Source organism: Aquarana catesbeiana, linkage group LG07, assembly GCF_042186555.1.
Source record: "Aquarana catesbeiana isolate 2022-GZ linkage group LG07, ASM4218655v1, whole genome shotgun sequence".
In the NCBI taxonomy this organism is placed as follows: Eukaryota; Metazoa; Chordata; class Amphibia; order Anura; family Ranidae; genus Aquarana; species Aquarana catesbeiana.
This window is the reverse complement of record NC_133330.1, coordinates 219,700,537-219,727,541: the sequence shown is the minus strand read 5'-3', so window position 1 is coordinate 219,727,541 and position 27,005 is coordinate 219,700,537. Positions and strand designations below refer to the sequence as shown.

General features: G+C 42.1%; 1 protein-coding gene across 1 annotated transcript in view; it reads right to left on the bottom strand.

Moving 5' to 3' along the window:
* LOC141103452 (uncharacterized) overlaps positions 1–27,005 on the bottom strand; it is a 52,905-nt gene that overhangs the window by 11,912 nt on the left and 13,988 nt on the right. The window contains exons 5-11 of the mRNA XM_073593066.1: positions 25,272–25,307; positions 21,374–21,439; positions 16,628–16,675; positions 14,444–14,470; positions 9,364–9,411; positions 5,048–5,083; positions 1,180–1,212 (exon numbers count right to left, since the gene is read on the bottom strand). Of these exons, the coding sequence (XP_073449167.1) occupies positions 1,180–1,212; positions 5,048–5,083; positions 9,364–9,411; positions 14,444–14,470; positions 16,628–16,675; positions 21,374–21,439; positions 25,272–25,307 (294 nt within the window). The remainder of the gene's footprint in view (positions 1–1,179; positions 1,213–5,047; positions 5,084–9,363; positions 9,412–14,443; positions 14,471–16,627; positions 16,676–21,373; positions 21,440–25,271; positions 25,308–27,005) is intronic.

Here is a 27,005-nt window from a genome sequence, read left to right as displayed (position 1 = left end):
TTTTTGTGAGGACATTCCTTTATTCTCAAATAGTAAAGCATCAGTCTAGGGATGTCATGAGTGGGCCTATGGCCAGGTGTATGACGCAATATGGTGGAAGGTGGTCCAACCCAACAGGTGGGTAGCTGTCCTATCCAAGAAAAAGCGGGGAGGGGACATGTACAGTTTGGTGCAAATACCTGCCCAATCATAGTTCCCCCTTACACACTTAGCTTACACAGGAGTTTTTACTTAGGGCCCTCCCAGGTGAATAAGGTGGTGGCAGGAAAAAGTAAGTAATTACAACAAAAGGGATGGAAGATGAAAGACACAATTACAATGTCAACTTCACCTCCGATCGGGTTGATGCACTAGACACAAATAGGCTGTTCACTTTGCAAAGGAAATTGCACTTCCAAGGGAATTTTCCCCAAAAATGCAGTATAATTTTACTTGCAAAGAATACCCTATCATATGCAAGGAAATTTTAAAAAAAGAGCAATTTTGCTTGCACATGATTGGATGAAGGAGGACAGTCGACTATAGTGAACAGTTTAGTTGCCTTTAGTTAATCCACCCCTAACTATTGACCCAGATGTTTGTCTTTTTCTTGGCTATAAGGGCCATATCATGTGCTGGTGATAATGTGCTAGTGACAGGATCACTAAATAGCCACTTCCTTTTTTCTATGGGGTCGTTCCATCACTGGCTGGACCAGTGAAAAGTCTATTTCATTAGGGACCATTAGTTAGGGCCCCTCCAGTGCTTACTGGAGTGCTGTGCTATGGAGGGGGTGAGAGTGTCTGGCTCCAACCCTCAGCAGTGTGTTTAGAGGCTGAGCCAGGTGCTGATCAGGCATCTGGGTGGATCCCAATAATATGGTCAGGATGCTTCCAGAGCCTGGAGCAGCTCTGTAATGTCAGCAGACAGTGGGCTTTAGCCTACTGTCTGCTGAATCTGGGTCACAGGAGAACAAATGTAAGCGCACTCCTGAGACCCTTTGAAAGCTTTGGCCATACTTTCTAAAAAAAAAGACATTTTCTGAAGACAGCTTCATAATACAATCTCATGAAAAGAATAACTATATATAATATACCAAAATGTACTTAATGTACTAAAAACATACATTTCACAATTGTGGAGTAAAATAAAATGTTTCAAATTTTATTAATAACTTGTTTAGATATAAATAAATCTTACCGGCAACGTTTTAGGCAAACACGTTTTAAAAATCTTGAAAAAATAACAAATACTTTATTTAGTAGAAATCATTTTTTATATCTAATCACTATAGGGGATATACAGAATAAACTTTTGTATACAACAAATAGCTACCACCTTTTCCTCCTGTTTACCAATAATTAAATCTATGCATTTAGTGTACAGTTATAGGTACTGACAGTAATAGAAACTACTGGAAATGTGGTCCAATAGCCCATGAAGTTCTGGTTGGCATCAAAGTGCAAACCTTTGTATGCATAGTCTCCAGTTATTAAAAGAAACCTGTGCTGAGAGATATTTAGGACTCTCAATGATGATCCATTTGTGCTACTTGGCCAAATGTATCTAGCTCAATTACAGAGAGCAGGCATTAATTATCTAAATTCAAAATGAAACCAGATCTCCTGTTTTGCATACTTGTTCAGAGTGAGTGATAAAAATTGAAGTCAAATGAACTGCCTGACAGCCAGGCAACTAGCATTTTCAGATGGAGGGCATAGTCAGTCTGTGTGTTTCTTTCAGCATAGGTTGCCTAGCAGGACTTATATTTGTATGTATGCAGAAGGTTCAGGACCTGATCCAAAGTGAGCTGGGGTGGGCTGCTCCCCCCAAGACCAGTGAGGTCAATTTTAGGAAGCAGAGAGGCCAGGGGGCATTGTGGCCCATACACACTCACACATGTCTGTGCATTAAATAACAGTGCAGTGCAGCTGAAAGACTTTGCAAGTACAATCCTCACTTGGCCACTTAGAGATATGTCCATACAGCTGACCTCCCGACACATGCAAGCTTACTCATAGTTGTCCATAGGAGCGGTGCCACCAAGGGGGCTGTGGAGCGGATCGGCTATTGTGAACCTGTCAGTATGGCTTACTTTGCTCTGATATGAGGTGAGAGGCTGGGGGAACTACTTTCCAAACACACTGGAGATTGGCTGAAAGGTGTCACTGGAATTCCTTGGATGAATTGCAAATTCACATTGAAGAAGATTGTCACAATCAGATTGCACTGTGTATGGGAACTTTTCTTCACCTTATATTTTTCTTATTTTTCTTTTTTTTTTTTTTTTCTTCTTTTTTGTGTTTTATTTCACCACTTGATGATTTCACTATTTAAGCATTAAGCACCTTGTTTGGACTATCAATATATAATCTACTTCATTGGTATTTTTTACACAAGTTTTGTACTTTTTTGCATAATTTGTAAATTTTTTGCGGTTTTGCACAGTCAGCCATTTAATATTTCATTCATTACATGTAAATAATTTTTGTCATTATTTTTCTGCCTTATTTGCACAGATTGCTTAATTTGCACATTTCTTGCATGCACCATTGTGTTGCACCTTTGCGATTTGTGCACACCTTCTTGCGATTTGCATAGATTGTCATATTTATTTTGGAGACACTTTATTAACTATTTTGTTGCACTGTTTATTTAGAAATTTTTTTATTTATAATTTTATTTTATTTATATTTTTTTGATTGCTCATCTCATCATGATTTAGGATTCCATTCAACTTGTAGGATTTTAGTCATTAAGTGTCTACCTAGCCATTCATTTATTTTCCGGCTTGTGGTATTTATTCATTTATTGTTATAGCATTGGTTTGCTAATCTCTGGCTATACAATTTAATGAGAGATCAATGTAAGGACACATTATCCCTCTGGATTTATCCCTTTGGAATTTTCAGAGATGGTTGTATTATTTAATAATTTTTTTAAGTAAGCGCCACATTAACTTTTTTGCCATTTGCTTTTTATCGGGTGTGAGAACACTCTTATGTTGGCAGCTACTTTGTCAGGTTTTAGAATATTTGTCTGGTCCCCTGTGGTTTGCGCATTAGTTCCCCCCTTTTTTTCATACTCATAGTTTTACTGTCCTGACGTCACTGGTGTTCGCTTTATCAGTATGTGGAATAAGATTTTCACTTCTAGGAAAAGTTATTTGATGTGATATATTATTTTACTTTAAGTCATTAAACAGTAAGATATTATCCTATATTGAAAGTGCATGGAACACTTTTAAAGTGTTAGCAGCAGTTTAATGAACAAAAATCACTTGGGGTGACATATAATTTTTGGATTGCGCAAGAGTTTTTTTTTTGGGAGGGGGCACTCTAATGTGATGGGGGCTGACTATGATGTGATGGGGATCTCTGATGTGATGGGGGTCTCTGATGTGATGGGGTCTCTGATGTGATCCAGGCTGACTACTCAGAAGTAATGTCAGACGTCACTTCCAGGTCACGATGATACAGAAGCTTGCCGAGTGAACAGGAAATAAAGGTTCCAAATATCTTTAACACTACGTGATAGACTGTCAGTGACTCACACACAGCCCACCAGCAGGGAACCTGGAGAGTAAAGACAGGCTTGGGCGTGTTTGAAACCCCACGTGCCCGATCCAGCCAGGAAGGCGACACTGCACATGGCAAATCACAGGCAGTGAGACATTTCCCGATCTGTGCAGCTGCGAACCGGGAAACGTCTCACTGCTTGTGATTAGTGTTGTACAATGTCGGCTTCCTGGCGGGATCGGGCACGTGGGGTTTCAAACACACTTGAGCCTATCTCTACTGGAGAGACTGAAACAGGGTGCACTACCTGGAGAAGATAAAATGAAGGTGTTTTGGCAGTATACCCCCAGTATCTGTCCCCCAGCGCCTCTGTACTGAGAACCAAGGGATCAATACACAGCCGATGACTCGATTCTCTCAGCTCCCTGAGCAGAGAGTTGTTGCCTGTCAGTCAGCAGCTCTCCGCTCTGCCACCCCCCCTCCCCCGCACTCACTGGAGCGCCGAGCTGTGGAGGGGGCGGAACGGCCGTCTCATTCTCTCAGTTGCTCGCTGAGACGGCTATCAGTCCAGGCACCTGGCAGATCCCGACTTTATTGTCGTGATGACCCGGTGCCTGGACTGATTCCAGTGACATCAGCAGAGAGTGGACTTCAGTGCGCTCTCTGCTGAAAACTGGTCACAGGAGTGCAAAACTGTGACCCATAGGAGAAGCCCAGCCAAATGAGCTCAGGCTGGACTTCTCCTTTAACCACTTGCCGACCAGCCTCCGCAGTTGTACTGCAGCAGAATGGTATGGCTGGGCGAAATGACGTTATGTAACGTCGCTTCGCCCCGTGGCCACTGGGTGTGGAGGGGTGGGGGTGTGGAGGGGTGTGGAGGGGTGTGGGGGGTGTGGGGGGGTGTGGAAGGGTGTGGAGGGGTGTGGGTGTTGAGGGGTGTGGAGGGGTGTGGAGCGGTGTGGAGGGGTGTGGAGGGGTGTGGAGGGGTGTGGAGGGGTGTGGAAGGGTGTGGGTGTAGAGGGGTATGGAGGGGTGTGGGTGTGGAGGGGTGTGGGTGTAGAGGGGTGTGGAGGGGTGTGGGTGTAGAGGGGTGTGGAGGGGTGTGGGTGTAGAGGGGTGTGGAGGGGTGTGGGTGTAGAGGGGTGTGGAGGGGTGTGGGTGTGGAGGGGTGTGGGTGTAGAGGGGTGTGGAGGGGTGTGGGTGTGGGTGTGGAGGGGTGTGGAAGGGTGTGGAGGGGTGTGGGTGTGGAGGGGTGTGGGTGTGGGTGTGGAGGGGTGTGGGTGTAGAGGTGTGTGGAGGGTGTGGAGGGGTGTGGAGGGGAGCTATAGGTCTGAATTAGTAGGGGGCGTGTCAGACCTCTGCATGGCTTACCCAGAGAGAGCAAGGGTCTCACTCTGCAACTGCTAAAAACGGCTGAAAACAAACTATAAGAAAATACACACATTTATTCTGCCATTCGCAAACTTCTCACAAACAGATTCACAGACTCAGAACGGCAATCTTAAACAAAAGATGATATATGAAAGTACTAGTCATGGTGTCGGTCTTACCAAATCGGTGACACTCTTTTCCTGATTTTCTCCCTTCTGCATAAAAAGCAAACAATGTTATTGGTTGCACAGAGAATCATAATGAATTATTACTGAATGCAATGCAGTGTTTTCAAAGGAAGCATGATCACAAATATATGACTGAACATTATAGAGATAATAAATAAATGCATGATTCACACTGAGCCCTTACATTTGATTGGTATCTGCTATTGGCTGCAGGATATTGATCAGATTTCTTGAACAGGCTCAAAATTAAAGGACATTTCTGGGACAATTGGGGCTGTGTTTGTCAATGAAGCAAATTCATGGGGAAAGATCTACTGTTTTGCATACTTGTTGAGAGAAAGATGTACAATTAACCACTTAAGGACCAGGCCTATTTTTCACATATATATATTCAGACACCCTAGAGAATAAAATAGTGGTCATTGCAGTACTTTCTGTCACACCATATTTGCGCAGCGGTCTTACAAGCGCACTTTTTTTGGAAAAAATACACGTTTTTTGAATTAAAAAATAAGACAACAGTAAAGTTAGTCCAATTTTTTTTATATTGTGAAAAATAATGTTACGCCGAGTAAATTGATACCCAACATGTCACGCTTCAAAATTGTGCCCGCTCGTGGAATGGCGACAAAGTTTTACCCTTAAAAATCTCCATAGGCGACGGTTAAAATTTTCTACAGGTTACCAGTTTTGAGGTACAGAGGAGGTCTAGGGCTAGAATTATTGCTTTCACTCCAACGGTTAAGGTGATACCTCACATGTGTGGTTTGAACACCGTTTTCATATGCGGGCGCGACTTACGTATGAGTTCGCTTCTGTGTGCGAGCTCGGCAGGACGGGGTGCTTTCATTTTTTTTTTCCTTATTTATTTTACTTTTTATTTTTTATTTTGACACTGTCCTTTTAAAAAAAAATTGGGTCACTTTTATTCCTATTACAAGAAATGTAAACATCTCTTGTAATAGAAAAAAAGCATGACAGGACCTCTTAAATATGAGATCTGGGGTTAAAAAGACCTCAGATCTCATATTTACACCAAAATGCAATAAAAAAAAATGTCATTTGAAAAAAAAAAAATCCTCTTCAAGAGCATTGGGCAGAAGGGACGTTTGACGTCACTTCCGCCCTCCAATGCTATGCAGCCAAGCGGGGGCCATCTTCCCCTCACTCTGCTATTTGATGCCATAACAATGATATTCCTCTTCAAAGAGCCGCCGTATATTGACGGCGGGCAGTCTGGAAGTGGTTAAACAGCATGGCAGATTTGATTGTATTGCATTGTTGCTTGTATGGCTATTTCATACCTGAGGTCATAACGGCAGATTTCACCCAACACTGTTTCTATAACAGCAGATTTTCTCATAACACCCATGCTATATTGCTGGTTTACTATCACCCTTCAAACACCCAGAAGGTAGGGGGCGGCAGTGCAGCTTCTTACATGCTAGTAAACACTCCATCTGATGTGTGTTGGTTTTTATGCTATGTATGTGTTGTTCTTTTCATTGCTGTCTATACCTTCTTCAGTGCTTGTTGTTATACAGTATTTATATACCAAATGAATAAAATATCTCATACCTATAAAAAAATATCCTACCGACCACAAATGAAAGAACCATAAAAGGAGAATGTAATATTCCATATAATACATATAGTGCATGTGCAACATAATCTATAGAGTACGTGTACCATTATGTTATGAGGGCACATATAACATTGAACACCAATGTTATGGAGGCATAAACCACTAAACACCAATATTACGGGGGCACAAACACAAATGAACATCAACATTTAAAATTTTGTTACCACAAGAAATGTAAGAGTGCACACACACACACCCCTAACCACCAAGTTTTTGAGGGAACACACCACTGATCACCAGTGTAAGAGGGAACATACCCCTAACCACTGCAAGTTGTGCATTTCCGGACCCGGCGGTCTCGGATGTTCCCAGGTGCGCGCCCCAGGGGGCGTGAGGAGCAAGATTCTGGGAGGATGTCCATGGACGCCCACCCAGAATAAGCCAACCGCGCTGTAGCCGTCTTTCGGCTATGGCCCGGTCGGCAAGTGGTTAAAGGAGCAGGATCTATATTTATTTTGTTTTTGGGTTAACAAACAATTTAAATGACTATTACATGAGAAGGAATATCCAGGTCAAACTTATTTGCTTATATGCTTTATGTGCTGTGAACAAGGCGTATCAGCTGATATGCGTGAGCCCATTTGTATCTTTTACATTTTTTTCACGTGTCAATAAAATGGATTAGGGACTATTGGAGTTGCTTCTGAATTTGTGTCAAACTTATACGATATTAAAGGAGAAGTACAGCCACTAAGAGCCTGAGCCGCCAGCTCCCTCCTGCCTCCTCCACAACCCTCAGTGGGGGGGGGGGGGGGGTCAGAGCAGAGACCCGGGGACTGAAGGACTGAAAGTTACTAGCTATCTGCTCATGATGCACTGAGAACCGAGCGATCGCCGGTGTTTGATCGCTTGGTTCTCAGTGTTAGAGCTAGCAGGGGACAGATGCAGCATTGGACCAATGTTGCATCCACCTAGGTAAGTATGATTCAAAAAAAAAAAAAAAAAAATCCCATACATCTTTTTTAGTTGAATTGAACATTTTGATGAATACATTATCATTAGATTGAACAATGAAGGCAACTGACATGCAATTAACAAGGGCAATTAACATGACAGATGCCACCTAACAAAAAGTGAAAGGGAAATCCCACTGTTAAACTTCACCAGAGCAGCAGGTGAGCGGAAGTCTCCAGGTAACAGATGTTACATATTTCTCCTTATAGGAAGGCAAAACTGAACTTTGGGCACAGCAACTCTAATTTAAATATATTCCTCAAATGCCCAAAGGGTTTAAATTCACTTTGTGTGCAAATGCCTTTACAAACACAGATATCTCCTTCTATAAGTAGAAGTGACATCATCACTGTGCAGAGAACAGAGCAATGGGAGGGATCCTGCAGGCTCCACTCAGTACAGGCTGCCTGACGAAAACTACAGAAGAGGGCGGAGACAAGAGGAGTCACCTTGCGCAAGGAGAGAGCACCGCTTTGATTGGCTGTCCCAGCCTGTAGGGGAGTGGAATGCAGAAGGCACAGCCTTCCAGAATGCACCATTTGGGGGACTTAATTCTCATCTGTGTATTACGTAATAAACTGCCCACCCCCTGCTATCCAGAAGAAGGTGTGAAATAAAGCAGGGCGGTCACATGACAGAATAATAACACAGACAATAAAAAAGATAGTAACTATTGTTTTTTTATGTAATGCCAATATGGCAGCTAAATAATATGTACTGTTTGAGCTGGTGATTTTGAATCTGTACAATCACAATTTAAATACCTTTTTTTCCCGCTCCCGTGTATTCTTCCTTGAATCCTAGTGTGCTTTGTGTATTTCTTCCAAATCTGGGCAGTAATTCAGTGTGAAACTTGCCTCTGTGCAGGAGCGTCCTGTAATAAAGACCAGTCTCTGCTGCTTTCTCTCTTTGTGCAGGGTGACTGGTCTTGTCTCCACCCATATTGTAGTTTTTTTGCAGGCAGCTTGTAGTGGGTTGGGCCTACTGGGCCCCTCCCACAGCTCTGTTTTCTGTGCAGGCATCACAGTGATAATGTCACTGCAAATTCTGCAGGGTAGTATCTGGGTTTGCAAAGACATTTCGGGCAAATGAAAGGGATTTATGTTTGTTGAATAAAACTTTTTGTGCCCGGAGTTACACCTTCTCCATTTATAAAAAATAAAAACTTTTTAGCTGGATGTACTCTTGAAACTAATGAAAACAAGCATTGCTGTGGACAAAAGAGAATGTTTAAAGCAGAACTTCACTCTCTCAGTCAACATTGACTATTTTTAATTCTTAATGCTGCTAGCATTAGTAAATAGATAGGAAACAATGTCATATTTCCTTGTTTTAAACTTTTTTTTTACATTTCTTTAGTTACTTCCTGGATTCCAGGCCTAGGTAAAGGATGTCTTAAATGCCAGGAGTCTTCAGGGAGGGAAGAGGGGCTTTCGTAGCTAAACACACCCTCCTGCCTGCATGTTTTTCAAAGTGATGTCTCGGCAAAATAAAGCATGGAGACATGATAGATGGGTGAGTTTGTTTTAAATATTAAAAATGAAATAAATAGTATATTTGGTTTGTGGTGCTCAGATGCAGTGTAGTTTCACTTTAAATACATACTTTTAATTATCCCTGAATTCTTACATTTCAAAGATGTTTATTATTATTGTTTATTATTATGCAACAACAACTAATGACATTTATATATATTAATGAACAATACCTTGCATTTAAAAAGGTCTAAGATGGTATTTTTTAGGGCTTTAAGTCCCTGCAATAAAAGATAAAATTATTCAAATCAACAGAACTCTAAAGCAAATGTACAATTTAGTTTTTTTAAGAAGTAAAATATGCCCCATGAGGTAAAAAAGTTGGTACCTTCATCATATTCAATGACCTGAAAGCCCCACAATCTGGTGCCCCTCTATACAAAATGGTCATTTCAAGCTAAAAAGTTGGAGTCTGGCTGCAGCCACATTTGAACAGAGGTTTATATTAGAAAACGATTTATGCCCTGTACACACGGTCTGACTTTCCGATGGAAAATGTGTGATAGGACATTGTTGTCGGAAATTCCGACCTTGTGTGGGCTCCATCACACATTTTCCATAGGAATTTCAGACACACAAAGTTTGAGAGCTTGCTATAAAATTTTCCGTCAACAAAATCCGTTATCGGAAATTCCGATCGTGTGTACACAAATCCGTCGCACAAAGTGTCACGCATGCTCAGAATTAATTAAGAGATGAAAGCTATTGACTACTGCCTCGTTTATAGTCCTGACGTACATGTTTTACGTCACCGCGTTCAGAATGATCGGATTTTCCAACAACTTTGTGTGACCGTGTGTATGCAAGACAAGTTTGAGCCAACACCCGTCGGAAAAAATCCATGGATTTTGTTGTCGGAATGTCCGATCAATGTCCGACCATGTGTACAGGGCATAATACTTCATGGATAGTTTCAATTAAACATAAGCTATAAAGGAACAGACCTTTTTTAACCACTTCAATACTAGGCACTTAGACACCTTCCCGCCCAGGCCAATTTTTAGCTTTCAACGCTGTCGCAATTTGAATGACAATTGCGCGGTCATACAACACTGTACCCAAAAATTTTTTATCATTTTGTTCCCACAAATAGAGCTTTCTTTTGGTGGTATTTGATCACCTGTGTGTTTTTTTTTATAATTTGTACAACAAATAAAAAAAGACTGAAAATTTTGAAAGAAAAACACAAGTTTTTCTTTGTTTCTGTTAAAATTTTTTGTAAATAAGTACGTTTTCTTCTTCAATGACGGGCACTGATATGGCTGCACTGACGAGCACTGATAAGGCGGCACTGATGGGCACAGATGAGGTGGCACCAATGAGGTGGCACTGATGGGCAGGGATGATGGGCACTGATAGGTGGCACTGATAGGTGGCACTGGTATGCAGCACTGATGGGCACTCATAGATGGCACTGATGGGCACTCATAGGCACTCCCAGATGTCATCCACGGCCAGATAATACATGCCTATTACCCCTGCAAGGGTGTAGGGAGCCGCTGAGTGGGGATCTTTGAGGGGGAGCACCGCAAGTCACTGGATTTAAAATTGATGTCATCACAAAAGTCACTATCCACAGGAATCCTATTCATGGTGGAACTTCATGCAATTCTATGCAATTATATCTATGTTGGAACTCTGTAATTTGGGACTTTTTCATATACGATAATTTTTATTCCTGATAATTTTTATTTTTAATTTTTATATTTTTAGAGGTGTTATTTTTTTCAAAATTTTTTTCAATATTTCACTAATATTGCACTTTCTAAATGTGGTAGTATTGAACTTTGATTACACTCTCCACCTGCTCAGGCATACGGGTGAGAGCACGGGGAGTTGCATGTAATATTGGGTGTCAAGATGCACTTTTAGATGAATGTTATTAATGCACAGGTATCATTATAAGAGGATAATTTGCATCTAGTAATTCATAGATATCTATTCCCCTTCACGCACTAGAGGGAATATTTATTGATTGTTTGATTTATTTAGTATATAATTTACTTGATTAATTCACATTTGGGTGGAAGGGTAACCATTTATACCCTAGGATTAGGAGGCACTGGTTTTGCATACAGTAGCATGGGTTATAAACCTACTGGGCACACACCCACTCTATATATTTATACATGAGCACGCATCTAGGTATTCAATACAGGTAGCGCCACTCGCCCCTATCTATAAGCTCTCGATACTGATGGGCACTCATAGGCGGCACTGATGGGCACTTGTAGGTGGCATTGATGGGTACTTAAGGGTGGCACTGATAGGTGGCATGGATGGGTACTGATGGGCACTGATAGGTGGGCACTGATGGGCGCTGATGGGCACTGACAGGTGGCAATGATGGACACTGATGGGTGGCACTGATGACACTGATTGGTGGCACTGATGACACTAATGGGTGGCATTGCTGGGCATCACTGATATATAATGGTGCCAGTCAGTGCCCATTTGTGGGCACTGATTGGCACAGATCTGGCATAATTTGCACATGTGGATGGCCATGGGGTACATACCTGGTCATCCACATGTTGCCCCCTTCCCTGGTGCTCCTTGCAGCTTCCCTGGTGGTCTGGTGTGGGCATCCGAGGGGGGGCTGCGCTGATAAACAATCAGTGCAGACCCCCCGTCAGAAGAGCCTCCGATCGATCAACGGCTTTTCCTATTGACATCGTGATCAGCCGTGATCGGACACGGCTGATCACGTGGTAAAGAGCCTCCGCCGGAGGCTCTTTACCAAGATCGGTGGAGCGGTGTGTCAGACTGACACACTGCTCCACCGATCGCCGCGATGCACGCCCCCACAGGCACGCCGCGGCTGTTATCCTGCTGGATGTCATATGATGCCCAGTCAGGATAACTGAACCACCGGACCGGCCGTCAATCTGCTATAGGCCGGGCAGGAAGTGGTTAACCACCTCAATACAGGGCACTTTCACCCCCCTTCCTGCCTAGGCCATTTTTCATCTTTCAGCACTGTCACACTTTGAATGACAATCATGCAGTCATGCAGCACCGTACCCATGAAATTTTTATAATTTTCTTCACACAAATAGAGCTTTCTTTTGGTGGTATGTAATCACTGCTGGGTTTTTTATGTTATAAGTAATTTTTGTCCTTCACTGATATGTGCTGATGACGCTGCACTGATGGGCATTGATAGGCTGCACTAATGGGCACTGATGAGGTGGCACTGATGAGGCGGCACTGAAGGGCATTAATTCGGAGGCACTAATATGTCGCACTAATGGGCACTGATAGGTGGCACTGATGAACACTGATAGGCAGCACTGGTGGGCACTAATAGATGGCACTGATAGGCAGCACCGATAGGCGGAACTGATGGGTGGCACTGATGGGCACTGCTGGGCATTGATGGGTGGTATTGATGGGCAGCACTGATGGACATTGATGGGCAGCACTGATAGACGGCACTGATGGCCACTGAAGGCCAGCACTGACTAGCATCACTAATGGGCACGGATTGCTGGCACTGGTGGTGCTTTAGTATAATCAGGGCACTGATGGTCAGTGCCCTGATTAGATGTCTTGTTGTCCCCTGTGAAGAGATGCCGCTGATCGGCTTGCCTTGCTACACACTCTGTCAGTGTGAGGCGAGGAGAGCCCATTACCGGCACTTCCTGTACTTACATGTGACCAGCTGTGATTGGACACAGCCGATCACATGGTTAAAGAGCCGCGTCAGTTGCTCTTTACAGAGATCGGGGTCGCGCCGTGTCCTAGCAACAAGGCCCAGCCGCAATCGCCGTGCTGCGTGCCCCCTGGGGGCGTGCGGGAGTGGCCGTTCGGTTGTGCCGTCGTATGACGTCCACCCAGAACAAAAGCCGCACCATTCTTCCATCATTTGACGAGGGGGCGGGCAGCAACTGGTTAAAGAGGACCTTACAGTAAACTGCAAGGCCAGTTTACACTGTTCCTTCTCCCCGACAGCCATTGTCCCATATAATATCAGCGCAGCTGTGTGGAGCTCCTTCCGCAGAGCCTTAGCATTTGTGAATGAATGTACTACAACTCCTGTCACCACTGTGGCAGACGGACTTGCTGTTCTTAATGAACTACAAGTGCTGGGGGCAGAACCTCTGGGGGAATCTAGGATGGAAAAGGACCTGGGGGTCCTAGTAGATGATAGGCTCAGCCATGCCATGCAATCCCAAGCCGCTGCTAACAAAGCAAGCAGAATATTGGCATGCATTAAAAAGGGGATCAACTCCAGAGATAAAACGATAATTCTCCCGCTCTACAAGACTCTAGTCCAGCAGCACCTGGAGTATGCTGTCCAGTTCTGAGCACCAGTCCTCAGGAAGGATGTGCTGGAAATGGAGCGAGTACAAAGAAGGGCAACAAAGCTAATAAAGGGTCTGGAGGATATTAGTCATGAAGAAAGGTTGCGAGCACTGAACTTATTCTCTCTGGAGAAGAGAAGCTTGAGAGGGGATATGATTTCAATATACAAATACCGTACTGGTGACCCCACAATAGGGATAAACTTTTTTTGCAGAAGGGAGGTTAACAAGACACGTGGCCACTCATTAAAATTAGAAGAGAAGAGGTTTAACCTTAAACTACGTAAAGGGTTCTTTACTGTAAGAGCGGCAAGGATGTGGAATTCCCTTCCACAGGCGGTGGTCTCAGCGGGGGGCATTGAGAGTTTTAAGAAACTATTAGATAAGCACCTGAATGATCACAACATACAGGGATATACAAAGTAATACTGACATATAATCACACACATAGGTTGGACTTGATGGACTTGTGTCTTTTTTCAACCTCACCTACTATGTAACTATGTAACACACTTGTAGTCCATTGACACTTCCTCCAGCTCTCCAACTGACAGCCCATAGAGAGGTATGGGCAAAGAGCTGGAAGAAGTATTTGCAGGAACCTGCCATTGCACCCACAAACCACTGATTGCAGGTGCAATGGTTTTCAGGATCTTCAACTACGGCCCTCCAGCTGTTGTGGAACTACACATCCCACGAGGCAATGTAAAACTCTGACATTCACAGACATGACTAGGCATGATGGGAATTGTAGTTCCTGAACAACTGGAGGGCCGTAGTTTGAAGACCCCTTCTCTAAGGTAACCAATTATCTGTGTAAAAACTCACAGATAGTGATAGCGGCCAATTAAACAGTTAACAGATTTTATATGCTTCAATTGGAATTTGAGTTGCTGCATTCATTAGGCAAACAAAAAACACTAATAAATTAAAAATGTATGCATACCTCAGCAACCTTTTTTGCACAGTCATCCTGTAAAATAAAGTAGTGTTAGTAAGGTTTAGAAATCATTATTTAAGTCTAAGTGAACCTTCAGTTTAAATTGGCAAAATACAATTCAGGTGCATGAACGTAAAAGGTATGCAAGTCTAATGCCCCGTACACACGGTCGGATTTTCCGATGGAAAATGTGTGATAGGACCTTGTTGTCGGAAATTCCGACCGTGTGTAGGCTCCATCACACATTTTGCATAGGAATTTCCGACACACAAAGTTTGAGAGCAGGATATAAAATTTTCTGACAACAAAATCCGTTGTCGGAAATTCCGATCGTGTGTACACAAATCCGATGCACAAAGTGCCACGCATGCTCAGAATAAATAAAGACATGAAAGCTATTGGCTACTGCCCCGTTTATAGTCCCGACGTACGTGTTTTACGTCACCGCGTTCAGAACGATCAGATTTTCCGACAACTTTGTGTGAGATGACAATTTTAGAAAAAGGAAATGCTAGTCTAGATAGTATATCGATTTTTAGATGGTTCCAATTCAGCTTTAAATATTCAAAGTAGTGTACACAAAAATTACAGTAATGTAAAACAAGCAATGACTGATCTGAAAAGGCTATTATATTTAAAGTTAATTGGTTGTTTAAACTTCTACATTTATGAATTGCAGTTATTAAAATGGAACATTAGCCTAAAAAAATTGTAAACAGGCAGGATTTTTAGAAAAGACATGCCATAGCTCTTCATTCCATTACCTGCCTGTATGCATGCACATGCTGAGATGACAGCAATGCTGAGATGACTGAACTTCTGCGCATTCGCAGGAGTTACAACCTCTCGGCCAATGGAAACAGCCAGAGGTCGATACCCAGAATCCTCCGGGCTGAAGATGACAGGAGGCTGGCGGGGAGCTCCAGAGATCACAGCGCTGGAGAACAGAGGATTATAGTTCTGCTATAAATCTGTTGTTTGAATGTGTTTCACAATGACTAATATTGAGACATTATAATTGGTCCATGCAATATCTTTGTAAATATGTAAATATAGCAGTAAAGAGGGACAGCAGTAGTACTACCACAGTAACTAATCAACGACACTGTGAATAGGAATAACAACGCTGATTTATTGCCTAATTATACATTTTTAGTCTTAAGAGAAGCATTAATTACAGGTGAAAATTAGAAAGATTTCTGATTTTGAAACACCACAAGATGGCAGTATGTCCACTTACCAGAACATCGCACGTATTTAGGCCCATATGTTTCTTTAAATTATTTATAATGTATTTGCACTTTTTAATTACTTATGAATTAACGCCCATTATTAATTTTGAGTCCGCACAGTATGCCAACATTTCAGTATTTCAATAGAACAGTACTTCCTGCGCTATGATATCACCCAGACTACACAAACATGGCGTCTAAACAATTTCCGGCTACTAACTATAAAATCACGGAGGTCTCGACCAATCAGAATCCCTGATGAAGTCACGAGGTCACGTGACGCAACGCGTAGGATCCCGTTAGCCATCGCATACGACACTACACACTGCTTTGACCCAGAAGTGCTGTCAGTGTGAACCGGAAGCTTTGCACCAGGTGACGGCGTTCCGCCGCCATCTTTGTCTGTCACCGCCCCACACTGTATCCACAGTGTGTATGTTTTTACCCACCGTTTGGAAAGTTATTCCTTTTTGATTTAATAAAATAATCTTTTAAACGAACTACACCATTGCGGAGCCCCCTTGTTCCTTTTTTTCCTTGCTCGGTTGGACTGGAGCCCATGACCCTAACCAGAAGCGGCTAAAGCATCTACTCACCAGGAACCACAACCAGTGGATACCTCCCAACTACTCCTAGACCATCACCTTTTATCTACACTAAGGCTTTATCTTAAGCCCTTCAAGGTAAGGGCAATGGGAGACCTTTTATAAAGGGAAGGAAGTTATTTGACCACTGAGTATAGTTGGAAGCTTATCATCCAGCTGATTTATCACTGAATTGTCTAACTGGAAATTAGAAGCCTTCACTTTTTATCACTATTGGACACTTTTATTATTGTTTTTATTGGTTGTACACCACTCATGTGATTTATCAGCCAACATTTATTAACTATTATTCACTATATGTGTTTGCGCGAAATCCTATTTACAACATTCAGATTTTAAGATACTGATCTTACCGGATTGCATAAAATCTGGATTAATTCGTTGGTAAATCCCAACTTATCCTAAAATAGAAAGGAGATAGAAAGGAGATAGACATTTTTTACTTTCTATTTTTAAATGAACAATGAGTCGATAAGCTTCAAACCTTTCAAGACCATTGCTGCTTAAAGTATGGAGAACAAGATCCTAAATACCTCTCTCCAGAACAGCTTGGAACACTTAAAGAATAACTAAAGGCATTTGTTTATTTATTTATTTTAGTTTTAGAGTGGAGAGGGATTAGAACACCTATTAGGTCTTTATTGCAATCTGTGCCCCCGTTAAAGAGATTCACCCTCTCTATTTGTCCTGTTTACAATTATCATCAAAAGAGAAAGTAAAGAAAGCCCCCAATTTTGGGTTGTCCCAAGAAAAGTAATAGAGGGGAATTTTTCCAATGGGGACCACCAAGGAGTTCCCTTAATTTGTGAGGATTATCTGTCACTTCCTGTTTTGGCTATGGGACAGGAAGTGAAGGTGAATCTCCCCAATGGGACACAGATGGTAAAAAATAAACTGACACGGATTATAACCTTCCCTTACGGCTTACGCTATCAAAAATGAGAAAAAAAGTTCTGCCTATAGTTCTACTTTAAAGAAAGCTTAAGTTGAAATGCTATGCATTACTTTATATACAATTGTTCAGTTTTCAGGTACATAATGTGTCACAGTGTAAAATGAATAAAGTGTTTTTCACTTTCGGTAAAAGGCAGACCAGTACATGAACCAGTAGTGTATTTAGGTTTTGTGCTGCCTTAGGCCTGACTAAGCTCGTGCACCCCCTAATTTAAATATGACCCACCCCTTCCTGTCAAGGCCACACCCCTTGCTGTTTAAGACCAGCCCTGACATTTTCAAGTGAGGACACTAGTTCTGAGGGCCTGGGGGGGCAATGGATTCCATTAATTTGCATAGATTTCCTCTCACTTCCTGTTTGGCTATGGGGCAGGAAGTGAAGGGAAATCTTTGCAATGAGACAGGGATGCTAAAAAATAAACTGACAGGGCTATAACCCCCCTTATTCTATCCAAAATGAAAAAAAAAAGCTTTGCCTATAGTTCTAGCACACATTTATGATAATTTTATGGAGAGGACTAAGAAGATATAACCATGCCAATGGTGCAGCAGAAAACATATAGCACAGTGAGGAAGGTTTGTGGTCCAGGATGATAGGATAGTCAAAATTAGAAGCGGTGCCCCCCCCACAGTTGCGGAATGCCGGCCGCCCGCATACCGAAAGCAGTGCGGCCGCTTTATGGGGGCGCTAGACTAATTTGCCTCTCAGCCCAGTCCGCCCCATAAGACTGGCACTACACTAACAGTGTAATACAAGCCGGCGGGGACTCTTTCTGTGCTGCCCCCCTGAAAAGTGCTGCCCTAGGCCTGGGCCTTGTCGGCCTAGGCCAGGATACATCGTTGACATGAACATGGAGGACTTTCTAAATATACTTCTGTTTAAAAGTGGACTGGGCACGAAAACACAGTGGGGTTGATTTACTAAAACTGGAGAGTGCAAAATCTGGTGCAGCTCTACATAGAAACCATTAACCTTCCAGGTTTTTTGTCAAAACATAATTGACCGAGCTGAAGTTTTAAGCTGATTGACTACCATGCACAGCTGCACCAGGTTTTCCACTCTACAGTTTTAGTAAAGCAGCCCCAATGTCTGCTTATGTGGCAGCCCTCATGACTTAATAACCAAAGGCTGGAGTGAAGTAAAAGTGTAAAAAAAAATACTCACCTTACTCCATTGGGTTTTTCCTGATGCTTACTACCTGTGGCTGATGTCAGTCACAAGAACAAGCTTTTAACTTTTCAGAAGCGCGTTCTTGCAGAATTTGGGATACTCACTTTTTCCAGGATTCTACAAAAACGTCCAGATATGTCACCCTCACCTAGGTGAGCCCCCCAGAAGCTGAAGAGTAAGGCATATACTGTCTTTTAATGCTATAGGCTTCATGCACACTGGTCTTCAAAGAAATGCCACTTTAACAGGCGTTTTGCTTTTTTTGTACCTGCAAAAGCACCTCTATGTTAGCCTCGGTGTCCATGCACACATAGGCATTTATAGGTGTATTAGAAGAGGAGGCTGAAAAAAAACAACTTCAAAAGCATGTTTGGGAGAGGAGCTGAAGGGCAGAAAAAAATGCTTGACGTGTCTAAACACATTTAAAGCGCCTAAACGCATGATGCATTTAGGAGCGTTTGAGAATTAATGCATTCCAATGGCCAGAATAAAATAATATTTATTCTGAATATTTATTCATTAGCAGTGCTATTGACCACATACTTGCACTTTATGGCAAGAGCCCACCCATCCAACTCAAATGTAATTCTATGTGATCCGCTGCACTTATTTGCATTACCTTCGGAGTCATAATACCAACTGAAATCACAGCTGAGGTTCTCAGAAGAATGAGACTGGCTGCGGAAATGATTTTTAAAATGAGTGCATCGGAGACGTCATTTATCCTAAAGAAAAAAGAGGTTATACTTACCTGCTCTGTGCAACAATATTGCACAGAAAGGTCCCTTACCTCCTCCTCTGGCAGTCCCCCATTTGGCACTGTCTGCTCCTCCCTCCTTCAGGTGCCACCTTAGCAAGCTAGGAGCTAAGGAGGCACCCATGCATGATCCAATCTGTGCTGTCTGCATCCATAGATACACACAGTACCGGTAAGCCACCCCCCTCTCCCTCCTCACAGGAGTTTGATTGACAGCAGCAGGAGCCTATGGCTCCCGCTGCCCTCAGTGTCTCCTGTGAGACAAGGAAGTAAGGGGAGTGGTGATGCAGGTGAGACAGTATTACAAAAGGTGACAGGTACCAGGTAAGTGTTTAGGAAAGAGGGTGAATAGAACAAGTAGTTGGAATGTTCTAAAGTAAAAAAACCTTTTGACTTTAGAACCAATTTAAGTGTCATACTTCCAAAGAATCAACATTTTCATTGGAATTTCCTAGCATACTTGGTGCCATCTAGTGGTATTTTGGAAGTATTTTCCATTTAAAATTGATGAAAAACATTTGGCCAGCACAGGAAATAGCCTAATAACATTTATTTTTTGCCCCATTCACACAAACCTTTTACTGGGCGAATTGCTTTGCAATCTTTCAACCAAACTCTTTATTATTGCATTTGTTATTTTACAAAACCAGTATACAGGAAAAACAGTGATAAAAAGTAGTGATAATCATTTTTTATATATAATAATACTTCATGGGCCGTGAAGCTGGGGTGGAAGGGTGTGTCCTTTGCAATGTAATTCATGCTAAAAGAAGTACCTCTTTACATTTAGGGAGATTGGGAGGTAGGCTCTGCTATCCACTTCCTTCATACCAACATTTTTTGCTTGGGCTTACTGAATAGTTGGTGGTTGAGACTATACAGTAGGCTCACACTGCACTAGTCAGAACTAAGAGAAGATTTTAGCCTGAAAGAGGTAAACAGTGATGGAGGCCATCATGCTGAAATACATAAACAGCATGGCGGGAAGTTTTTATGTTGGTTTAGGTTAGGGGATAGGGAAAGTGGGTTAATGTGGTTTTTGCAAAGTGAACCTGTCCTTTAAGTAGGGAACGTTTATTTTTTCCATTCCAGGCTATCCAAAATACTTAAACTGCTAGGCTTTTCAAGCCTCACAAGTCAAATTTACCGTTTGCCACTGTTAGTCCATCAGGTTGGGGTATAGTTATGATCATGTGGCATTATGCATTTTAAGCAGACCAGAGAAAGTTTTAATGTTTGACAGTACCATATTTTTGCCAATATTTCAAACCAATGACCTTGAAGTGGACCTGTAAGTGTTTCACCAAAATCTAGCATTATATTTGCATAATGCATGCTTGAAAAAAAGAAATTTTAAACACACTGATTAAAACCCACTGCTTGCTCACTACTCCTGTTTGACATAATGGGGTTCATTTATTAATGGCAAATAGACTGTTCATATAACAAGGGAATTTTCCCTTAACTTAATGAATGTGATAAAAATTCACTTTGCAAAGAATTCCCAATTACGTGCAAGAAAAATAAAGAAAACAGTATTTTAGTTTGCGCATGATTAGATAATGGAAGTCATCAGAGCTTTGCCTTATTCACTAAGGCTCGGTTCACACTAGGGGCAGCACGACTTGCAGGTCGCCTCACCGAGGCGACCTGCACACACCTGCCACGGCGACTTGCAAAACGACTTCTGTATAGAAGTCTATGCAAGTCGCCTCAAGTCGCCCCAAAAGAAGTACAGGAACCTTTTTCTAAGACTTGCATCGCTCCGATTAGAACGGTTCCATTGTACAGAACGGGAGGTGACTTGTCAGGCGACTAGGTCGTCTGACAAGTCGTCCCAGTGTGAACCGGCTCTAAGCAAAGAGAAAATCCCCTTGCAAAGTTAACAGTATACTTGCTTTTCAGTGCGTATGCTGGGACAGGCAACCTGCGCACATTATTCCTTTTACTCACAAGGTCCTAAGGTCCTGTCATTCTTTTGAAGCCAAAAAACAGTTTGGACCTTGTATAAGTCAGAGTGACGATTTTAATGTGAGCATGTTGAAAAGCAGGAAAGACTTCCCTTAGGTTAGTGTATATCCTGTATGACTGTCTTGCAGGCTGACCTTTTCATAGTGCTTTTGTTGCTCTTGTTTTTAGTATCACGATTATAGACAGGAAAGTGCTGTTAGCTTATATTAGATCCAATTAACACTCTTTTAATATCATTAAACTTACGGAAGCTTTGGAAAAAGCATCTACAATATCTGCTGCAAACTCAGCAGTGTTCATCAACATTTCTTTCTAGAATGAGAAATAAATCATATATTATATGCATTGTCATCGTTTTTACAAAAAAACTGTACTAATACATTCTGTTTGGATTCATGGTCTATTCATACCAGGTGTGGTAGGACTGCGTTAGGTGGCTATTTCAGTAAATTTTCACCACAAGACAAGGCAAAATGCATGGTTTCTTGCCTGGCCAGTTCACACAATGGGTGGTGTGGGCTGAAAAAAGTATGGCAGACCCTATTTTTTCCAGCACAACACTGTGCAAGGAAATCCACTGCCTCGCCCTGCATAGCGGCCAATAGAACTTAATAAAATGTCACAGTGTTACATTTCAGAAAGGTTCATTAAAAAAAAATAAAGACAGTTTTCATTGAACAGCGTGATGTGTCATGATTGGCGCATTGGTATCGCAGTCACCCCACTGCAGTTGCTGCACTGTAATGCAGTGGCTGGTGTGAATAGACCCTCAAACATACTAAGAATAGAACATTTTCTATCAGTCAAATCAGAAAGCAGAACCAGTTTAGTGCTCATTTATTTAAAGCTCATGTAGGTCTCAATAGCTGTAAACCTCCTTAATACAAATTGCAAATTTATGTTGTAGCTCAAAATGGGAAGAAATTATTACATTTTGCACCTTATCAGTCCTCATGTGTAGTGGCTACATTGGTTTCAGGTTGTCTTTTCCTTCATTTTTACCTAGCCTTACTCACTCAACTGTAGAACTTTATACATGAAGAGAGCCATGGTTGTCACTCTAGACCACTCACCTCATTTAGACTACTAACCTTCACTCCCCATATCAGTTACATACAGTAGGGAAGCGTTCTTTTGTAGGTCACAGAAGGGTAGCTGGGAAAACTGATTAGACTTGTTGGTATATCAGTTCAGCGCACAGGAAGGTAAAGTGATTGTAAAGGTAAATTAAAAAAGAAAAATAACAAGTATGTCAATACTTACCTGCTCTGTGCAAGCCACAAACCTCCTCTTTTTGAGTCCCTGCTGGAGCTCCTGGCCCCTCCCCTCTGTCCAGTGCTCCCATGGGAAGCCGCTTTCCATGGGGGCACTCGTGTTTGCTCGCACCCGAGCCTCGCCTGCTGTGTCCATTGAGAGACAGCAGGACTCGGCTCTGCTCCCCGCTTCCTAGTCATTGGCTTTGATTGCAAATCCAGCGAGACTCAGCAGTGAGGGGAGAGAACAGCTGCAGATGTACACGACGCTGGATCGAATGAGGTCTCAGGTAAGTAAAAGTGGGGATGCTGACACCTAAACATTTTTACCATAATGCAAGGAATGCATTAAGGTAAAAAATGTTTAGGCTTCACAACCACTTTAAATGAAACTGAAATTCTGGCAGGATAAACAGTTATTTTTCTGTACTTGCAGAATATGTGCTTTGCATAAAAAAAGAAAACGAACACAGCCACCACATCTAATCTGCAACATATTACATTTTTTATTTTTGGATTCAGATGCCTTTTCAGATATTTGGTAGCACTAAGGCTCAGTTAACACTGTCATGACCTGAAAGTCACGCTACTTTCAGTGTGCGTTTGCCAGACGACTTCAGTGTGACTTGATGCAACTTTGAAGGGACTTGAAGCAACTTTGACGGGACTTGAAGCAAATTAGAAGGGACTTGAAGCAGCTTTGAAGGGACTTGAAGCAACTTTGAAGCAACTTCAGGGAATGCCTGGGTAGTCTTCCTGTAATGTCGGTTCCAAATCATATCAATTAAGATGAGGATCCTACTTGCAGGCGACTTCCATTAAAGTCTATGGGTACAAATCGGATAGAAGTCACCTTGAAGTAGTACAGGACCCTTTTCGGAGCTACTGCAGTAGTGATAATTAATACAGCTCTCATTGACTAAAATGGGATTTCACATGTTGCGCGACTTGGGGTCTCCAAGTCGGATCCCAAGTCTTGGCAATGTGAACAGAGCCTTAGTGGGATTCAAATATGGGGAGTAATCATGAGAAGTGGTAATATTTTTTGATAAATTGGTATGTATAATGTGATGAATATTTTGAATTTATTGTTTAGTTTTTGACACTATTGTATAGATACTATTGCAGGTCTTCTTTTTGATATTTCAGAAAGGCATCCAATCATCCCTGAGGAAGATTAATTACTAAATCTAAAAACGCGTTGGAGGGATGATGGCCAAGCAAATTATCTGCTGAATATCAAACCCTCCAAAGCGATATGTAACATTGCCAAAGTATTAACTGTATATTGATGTGTACATTGGATCTTGGCCTAAATATGGCCATGTGTGTTTTTAACAAGGCTATGTCTTTTTAGAAAATTGTAATAAAAAGTGATTTGATATATAAATGGTTGTGCATTTTTCTTTTTTGGTTACCTTCAAAATACCATAAGAGGGTCTTTTTCCCATTTCTAGTGGGATTCAATTACTACAGTACAGTAGTAGATAGTGTTCACTTTGTAGAGTAGATTTAGCCCAGTTAAAGCGGAGTTCCATCCAAAAATTGAACTTCTGCTTTAAGGGAAGGTGACCCCCTGACATGCCACATTTGGCATGTCATTTTTTTTGGGGGGGGGGGGGGGACCCTCTTTTTAGAGGGTTCCAGCTCCCACTTCCTCCTGGCGCACCCGTGGCGCCAGAAGGAAGATCACCTCTCCCCCTCTCTCTCGGCAATCATCTGGGACACGTCACAGGTCCCAGATGATTGCCCGGCCAGTCACAACGTGAAGCGTGGCTTCGCGCATGCGCAGTGTGTGCCTGGTTGTAAAGCCACAGCCGGGTGCCCACAGTGACAATGCCGTCGCTGCAGAGAGGAGGAGGAGACAAGCGGGGCTGCATCGCTGGACCCTGGGACAGGTAAGAGTCCGATTATTAAAAGTCAGCAGCTGCAGTATTTGTAGCTGCTGACTTTTATTTATTTTTTTTTTCATTGGAACTCCGCTTTAATAGGGTGGAGTGATTCTATTCAATGTACCTTTACTCTATTCACTAAGCTGAACATTCTTTACTCCTTTAGTAAATCAATAAAATAGTTTTGTAGTCCAGCAGAGGAACATACAGGTAGAGCTGACAACACTGCTAGGGACATCAGAGGCAGTGTTGTCAGCTCAAACAAGGAGTTAGGAACTCCCTGGATTTCTGACAGACCAACAAGTATGTTCTTATATTGCACCATTTGTATAGGGTAAACATGTATTTATTGCAGAGATATACTAAATATGTTTGTTTTTTTTGCCCAGATATACACTTTCACTAGGCATATGTTTATCTCCAGACTATATTAAACAATAGCTGCAATTTATTTTTGCTCTACAGACTCAATGAGACGCTAAAACTGGTGCGGGTTGAAGATTGTTGTATAGGGGCAGTGCTTTGCATTGTTACAATGCAAGGCACTGTCCAAGCAACATAAGACCAACCAGCAGCAATAGATTCACCACCAGCAACGACAGACCCCCAGCGACAATAGATCCGCGAGTATCCAGCAACAACAGACCTCCCCGAACACTCCACCATCCCTTACCACCACATACATTCAGTGTTGGAGGTGCCGGAACTGCGTTCCTCATTGAAAAAACTTTGCTCCTATGTTATTAAGATAAGGCGATGTAGAGGTGCTCTGTAGTCTTATCCAGGGTGACAACACTGCTCCTCCATAGATGCACTACGTTGGGTGAGTGTTGTCAGCCTAGGACAGGAAGTGTGTTAATGGCAAGACACTAGGTGAAAATAAAGAGGAAAAAAGCCTAAAAAAAAGGCATACATCTATAATACATTAATCAGTATAGAAAACCACCTCTTATCTCTGATAAAAAATTTTCAATGCAAAGCGCTAGTGTGTAAACTTACGTTAAGCCAGAAGATTTTGAAGAAATCACAGTTACCCTGTTGGGTGATAAGAAATCAGATCACATTACTGTGGCTTAAACAAAAAGCTCCTTCTGATTATATACAGGACCTGATAGGGACAGTGGGCTGCATAGTTCACCTAAAGTATCACCTGCAGATGAAATGTAATATAGCCGTTTGATCAGATGTAATGCTGTGAGGGGCATTATGTGTAGTATAAAATATGAGTCTAATAAATGGTGACACACCAGTTTCCCTGTTATTTACAAAGATTCTTTGGACACGATTAGGACCAGCCAATAAATATTCTGATTTAGCTGAATCACCAATTTAATAGAAGATAATTTTATAGTAAATAAAGAAAGCATGTTTTGACAGCCATAATGGTAAATTAGGCTCTAAATGCTACAATTATTTCTTGTGATGATCAGAATGTATTATTGGACAGTGGACACATTTATATCCCGAGTATTAGCTAGTCTGGCTGCATATTCTAGGATACAACGAGCCTATACTGAGTGTCAGAGGGAAACTATAATGGTTATGGGTCAAATATATGTTATTTCTTTCTTTTTTAACCCCTTCACGCCGACCGTACGCAAATTTGCGTTCATGGTATGAAGGGGTTATACCGGGGTTATGCCTCCAGCTGCAGGCATCACCACAGTACTGTTTTTTTAGAGCGGGCAGTTGGCTCTTTAGTGATAACAACCGAAGCGACTGAAAGCCTCTCAGCTGTTATCCTAAAGGAGCGGGAGGGGATGTGTCCCCCCTCCTGCCGCCTTCCGGCACATTTCCTGGGCCTCCCGTCCCACCGGGAGATCCGAGCCACCAGCCAGCTAGGCGTCCGCCGACTAGGCTGAGACCCGTACGAAGCCGGATTTTGCTCCGATCGGGTCTCCGATGTACAATCCCGGAAGCGACGTCACAACGTCACTTCCGATTTACTCGCTGCCAATGGTGCAGATTTTAAAAAAATGACAGTTTTCAGAATTGCAGATTTTGGCGATCTGAATACTTTTAAGTGCAAAGGAGGGATTTGGGGACTTTTAAACCCCCGATCCCCCCATAAAGAGTACCTGTCACCACCCATTACTGTCACGAGGGATGTTTACATTCCTTGTGACAGCAATAAAAGTGATCAGATTTTTTTTTTTTTAAATGGACAAAGTAAAAAAAAGAAAAGAAAAAGCATACACAAGTCGTGCCCGCAAATGTAAATTTTGTTCAAATCACACATGTGAAGTAGCGCCGCGATCGAGTGAGAGCAATAATTCTAGCAAAAGACCTCCTCTGTAACTCTAACCTGGTAACCATTAAAAAAAATTTAAAGCGTTGCCTATGGAGATTTTTAGGTACTGTAATTTGTCGCCATGCCACGACTGTGCGCAATTACAAAGCATGACATGTTGGGTATCTATTTACTCGGCGTAACATCGACTTTCACATTATATAAAAAAAATTGGGCTAACTGTACTGTTTAGTTTTTTTTAATACATGAAACTGTCATTATTTCCAAAAAAATGTGCTTAACCTCTCTAGCGGTATGATTATTTCAGATTTTAGGTGCTGAAAGTGGTGCCTTTATTTTGCATGGAAATTTGGCGTTTTATATCGTAGGCCTGTAATTCTTAGAAATAACTCACTTAAATCTGTCCAAACAAGAGTCTAGTAGACATCCCGGGTATGATAAAGTTTGAAACACAAAATCATAAATTATAATATAATAAATAA